This window comes from Belonocnema kinseyi, chromosome 4 (assembly GCF_010883055.1).
Source record: "Belonocnema kinseyi isolate 2016_QV_RU_SX_M_011 chromosome 4, B_treatae_v1, whole genome shotgun sequence".
NCBI lineage: Eukaryota > Metazoa > Arthropoda > Insecta > Hymenoptera > Cynipidae > Belonocnema > Belonocnema kinseyi.
The window spans coordinates 17,883,850-17,889,849 of NC_046660.1; the positions used below are offsets into that span (position 1 = coordinate 17,883,850).

Consider the following 6,000-nt stretch of genomic DNA (forward strand, 5'->3'; position numbering starts at 1 on the left):
CGTTGCGAATTCACCTTTTTTGGCTAAAAAATAATCTACAGTGTAGAAAATAAAAAAATTTAATTAAAAAGTCATTTTAATCGTTGAAAGTTTCTGATTTTAGTTGAAAATTCATCTCTTTGGCTGAGAAGTAAATTATTTTTTTGAAAAATCGTTATTTATTGATTTAAAATTATTATATTTTTAACTGAAACTCTAACTATTCCATTTTTAGTTGAAAAATGACCTTTTTTGGTTTAAAATTTATCTCTGTAATTGAAAATTTTACTATTTTGTTGAAAATTCAATTTTTAAATTAAAAATTTCTCTTCCTTAGTTGAAAATTCAACTGCTTGTTTAAAAATCAATCCACTTTGTTGTACATTCGTATTTTTAGATAAAAAAAAACCGTTTTTAGGCTAAAAATTCAACTTTTTGATGACAAATTAATTTTTTTTGTTTTGAAAACTCATCTCTTTGATAGAAAATTTTACTATTTTGTTGGAAATTCAATTTTTTAATTAAAAAGTTGTCTTTCTCAGTTGAAAATTCATATATTCTGTTAAAAATTGGTTTGTATTTCGTAGAAAATTAATTCAAAATTCAACTGTTTTATTGAAAAATCTTATTTTTTGGTTAAATCCCACTGTTTCTTTAACTGAAAATCTAACTATTACATTTTTCGTTGAGAATTCGTCTTTTTTGGCTAAAAATTAATCGACATTGTATCAAATTAAAATTTTAGATAAAAAGTAATTTTTATAGTTAAAAGTTTCTAATTTTAATTGAAAATTCATCTCTTTGCCTGAGAAGTAAATTATTTTGCTGGAAAATCGTTATTCATGAGTTGAAAATTATTATTTTTAAAATGAATATATTACTATTCCATTTTTAGTTAAAAATTTATATTTTTTGGTCCAAAATTTATTTCTTTGATTGAAAAATTTAATATTTTGTTGAAAATTCATTTTTTAAATGAAAAATTTGTCTTTCTTAGTTGAAAATTTAACTGCCTGTTTCAAAATTAATGCATTTGGTTGTAAATTTGTCTTTCTTTGATGAAAAATCTTTATTTGGGCTAAAAATTCAACTTTCTGATGAAAAATTAATTTTTGTTGGTTGAAAATTCATCTCTTTGATATAAAATTGTACTATTTTGTTGAAAATTCAATTTTTCAATTAAAAATTTGTCTTTCTCAGTTGAAAAATCATGTATTCTGTTTAAAATTGGTTTGTTTTTCGTAGAAAATTAATTCAAAAGTCAACTGTTTTGTTGAAAATTTGTATTTTTGGTTAAATCCCACTGTTTCTTTAACTGAAAAATCTAACTATTACACTTTTCGTTGCGAATTCACCTTTTTTGGCTAAAAATTAATCTACATTGTATAAAATTAAAAATGTAATTAAAAAGTCATTTTCATAGTTTCTTTGATTGAAAAATCTACTATTTTATTGAAAATTCCTTTTTTCTAACTGAAAATTTGTCCTTATTTGAAAATTCATGTATTCTAATAAAAATCCGTTCTTTTTCGTAGAAAATAAAAATCAAAAGGCAACTACTTTGTTTAAATTTTTTTGAGGATTCAACTATTTTGTTGAAAATCCTTATTTTTTAAATTAAAAATAAAAATACATTTAGGTTGTATAAAATTAAACAATTTAGTTAAAAAATCCTTTTTTTTTTGGTTGAAAGTTGACCATTTTAGTTGAAAATTGATCTTCTTGGTTGAGAATGAAAATTGAACTATTCCATTTTTTGTGGAAGCTTTATCTTTTTTTAGTTGAAAATTAATCTTCTTGTTCGAAAGTTTATATTTTTGGCTGAATATTCCACTATTTACTTAAAAGTTCATCTATTTTTTTTCAACTATTTTGTTAAAAAGTAATCTTTTTTGATTGCAAATTTGCGTAAGTCTATTTTAGGCGGAATAATTCACCATATTTGTATGTAATCTAAAATAATCCTATGCAATCCTGGGTAATTTTATATAATTCAAAGTAATTTTTGCGTAAAAATCGTCTTATCACTGCTGAATAAACTTACATCCACGAGTTGATGATTCTATCCGTTTGTACCGATTTGCGAGCAAGAAAGAAGATTAAAAAGCTCAAAATTACACTTTTTTTTTTAAACTGGCAAAAGAAAAAGGCCCCTTACCTTCTTTCCTTCGTGGACTATCAGGGCGATGGCTTTGCGACCAAGTCCTTTGTCGTCGTGTTGAGGATTGAGAAGCCATTTGTTGGCTTGCTCAAGACGACCAGCGACTGTATGAGCTGCCTGAACAGTTCCGGATTTATCAGCTGCCACAAGGGCGGATGCAACATTTGAACGAAGCTGGTTCAACTTGTCCTTTATTCCTCGAGCCAGTGCTTCCGCTTGAGGAGTATTGCCTGAAAAAGCAAAATAAATAATGTATATTTAAATTTCTGAGATTAGCTGAATTAACCCTTAAAGTGCATTGTGGGTGTTATATACCCCAAGCAATTTTCAAACTCTTATAAACCATACTTAATTCGAAAAAAATAAGTAAGTGTCGTCATATAGCTTTAGTTGGAGACACTAAATGTAATTAAAGTCGTTTAGCATTATTTTTTTTTCAAATATTTCATACTTTTTTATTTGTAGATGGCTTATAACTTACGGCAGCGTGTCATGTGAGAGCAGACTCTGGATTTGTTTAATAAAATATAGTTGTTAGAATACAGTTATATTCTCTTATTTCAATTTCATGTATTTTTATAGTATTACATGTCAAAGTTCCTCAATTTTTATAATAATAAATCGATTTAGAAGTAAAAAATCTTATTTATCATTTTATCATAAAATTGAATTTTCAACTGTGCAAATAAATATATTTTTTGAAAGTATCCATGTTGCAATATTTTTTTATGAAAGTAAACTATTTCAAAAGTACAGTTATAAATTTTCAGGATAAAATAATTAAAATTGCGTGAGTTATAAATTTTTAAGTAAAAACAACAACATTTTTTCACTTTTTTCAATAATTTTTTTGACAAACTTAAAATAAATAAATTGCTATAAAATCAACTATACCTTATAAAAAATACCTTAAACTATATCAAGTAATTTTATTGTGACAAAATATTCAGTAGGGATAAAACAATACATGATTAAATACGCTGGGGTGTTAAATACCCACGATGCACTTTACCGTGATTACCATTTTTTAAATCAAATTAATTTTGGCATTAAGAGTCAAAATATTTCATTTTTAACAAAAGAGATGAAATTTTAACCAAACAGTTAAATTTTCAATCAAAACAGAATAATTTTCCACAAAAAAACAAAAAAAACAAATTTTAAGAAAGCAGTTAAACTTTCAACTTAATAGTTGAATTTTCAAATTAAAAAAATTAAATATTCAACCAGAAAAATGAATTTTCAAAAAAATAGTCAAATTATAAGCAAAATATTTGAAATTTCAAATAAAGAGATGAATCCTCCACCAAAAATAAATAATTTTTAAATCAAAAAGAGGAATTTTCGACCAGAAATGATATTTTAGTCAATAGGAAATAAAGATTTTTTCAACCCAAAATGAAATAGTTACCTTGTCAAATTTAAAAAATTAGTTTTCAACAAAAAAAACGAAAATTCAACAAATTAATTAAATTATGAACTGAAGTGATGAATTTGCAACCAAATAATTGAGTTTTTAACTAAAAATTATCAATATTTAACCAAGCGTGGAATAATTAAATTTTCAGCTGAAACTGTATTAATTAAAACAAAACATAAAACAATTTTTAAGAAAGCACTTAAATTTTCAACCAAATAGTTGAATTTTCAAAAAAAAAGACGAATTTTCAACCAATTTTGATTGAATTTTTCAACAAAATATTTAATATTTTACCACAAAAGAAGAATTTTTAAACAATTAGTAGTTAAATTTTCAACTAAAAAAAAAAATTCTACCAAAAACGTAGTTAAATTCTCCGTTAAAAACAATTCATTTCCAATAAAACAATAGTTTTCTAAAATGTGGTTAAATAATTAATCAACCCTTTTTTTACAAAAAATGAATAATTTTTAACAAAATACATGCATCTTTAACTGAAAAAGATGACTTTTCAACAAAAAGTGAAATAGTTATAGTTTAGGTTAAAAAAATGAAGCTTCACCAAAAATAGTTCCACTTTTAACCATAAAAAACTAATTTTCAACAAAATGGATGTTGCAAATTAATTTATTTTTTAACCAAAAAAGAAAAGAGAAAGATTTTCAATTAAAACCAAAATGCATGAATTCTCAACCAAACAGTTAAAGTTAGGGTTTTCAACATTAAAATTTACATTTAGAATTTTGAAGTCAAAAACATGAATTTTCAACCAAGCAGATTAATTTTCTACTGCAAAAGACAGATTCTCGACAAATCTCATAAATTTTAAAATAGATAGTTACATTTTTAACCTAGAAAATTAATTTTCTACAAAAAAGGCAAATTTTCAACAAGCTACATAAATTTTCAACTAAATAGTTGAATTTCTAAACTAAGTGTATCAATTTTAAACCTAAAATGGAATAGTTAAATTTTCATTTAAGAAAATTAATTCATGGGGGTTGAATTTTCAATAAAAACCCGTTATATTGAATTAAAAAAGACTCATTTTCAAAAAAAAATTGGTGAGTCCACAACCAAAAAAATTATTTTTTTCCCAAAAATTTGAATTTTTAGTCCAAAAAAATTATTTTTATCTAAAAAAGACGGATTTACAACAAAATGCATTAATTTTGAAACAAGCAGATGAATTTTTAATCAAAAATATCAATTTTTCATCAAGAAGATTAATTTTTAATCAACTACTTGAATTTTTAGTCTAAAAAAGATCAATTTTTAACAAAAACCAAAATTTGACCCGAAAATGGAAGTTAAATTTTTATTTAAAAAAAAAAATAATTTTCAGTTAAAAAAAAAAGAAATTTTCTATACAAAACAGTTGAGTTTTCTATCTGAAAATATTAAATAAAAAAAAAAGTTAATTTTCAATCAAAGAGTTACATATTAAGTTAAAAACTGAGGTTTTAACACACAAAAAAATAACAAAAAATTCAACGAGATACATAAATCTTTAAAAAATACATAAATTTTCAACCTAATAATTAAATTTATAAAATTAAAAAAGCATTGTTCAACTTAAAATGGAAGTTAACATTTCTTTACAAAAATTAATTTTTAATAGTAAAAAAAACAGTCTTCTACAAAGACTTTTCTACATAATTATTGAATTTCAAAGACAAAAATATGAATTTTCTATACAGAACTGTGGAATTTTTCACAAAAAAAGTTAGTTTTCAACCAAAAAGTTGAATTTTCAACTAAAATTATGAATCTGCATCCAAACAAATTAATTTTTAATAAATTAGTTCAACTTTAACCAAATAGATGAATTTTTAAACTAAAGAAGATATCATTTTTTTCACAAAAAATAAAATAGTTGAATTTTCATTTAAAAAAACTAATAATTTTTATTTAAAAAGGGGACTTTTTTACAAAACAGTTGAATTTTCTACGAATTTTTAGATTTTAAACCAAACAGTTCAATTTATAGTCTGAAAAAGATAACTTTTAAACTAAAAATGGAATAGTTTAAATTACAATCAAACCCAATAATTTTAAATTTATAAAAACGAAATTGTTACAAAAAACTCGGATTTTTAACCCGAAAATATTATTTATTAACAACCAAAATTTAATTTTCGGCCAAATCGTTGAATTTTCAAGATAAAAAGACAAATTTTCTACAAAATAGTTGAATCTTCAATCAAAAAGTTGAATTTTCAAACTAAAAAATGAATTTTTAACAACAACAAAATCTTTACACTAAATATACACGTACTTGCAGTTTTTTTTTTAATGAATGTGAACGCAAAATTGAAAAATATAAATAAAGTGAAATTTATCGTCATATATTCAATTTGAAAAGTTTTTTTAATCATTGGGATTCATAATAGACCCTCCGAAAAAATTTCTGTATTCGCTATTGAAAATTATTTATAAT

General features: G+C 23.0%; 1 protein-coding gene across 3 annotated transcripts in view; it reads right to left on the minus strand.

Moving 5' to 3' along the window:
* The window catches only part of LOC117171399 (vinculin), a 90,781-nt gene that overhangs the window by 56,516 nt on the left and 28,265 nt on the right, over positions 1 to 6,000 (minus strand). For all 3 annotated transcript variants that reach the window (XM_033358677.1, XM_033358676.1, XM_033358675.1), the window contains exon 7: positions 2,138 to 2,370. In XM_033358677.1, coding sequence (XP_033214568.1) covers positions 2,138 to 2,370 — 233 coding nt within the window. The remainder of the gene's footprint in view (positions 1 to 2,137; positions 2,371 to 6,000) is intronic.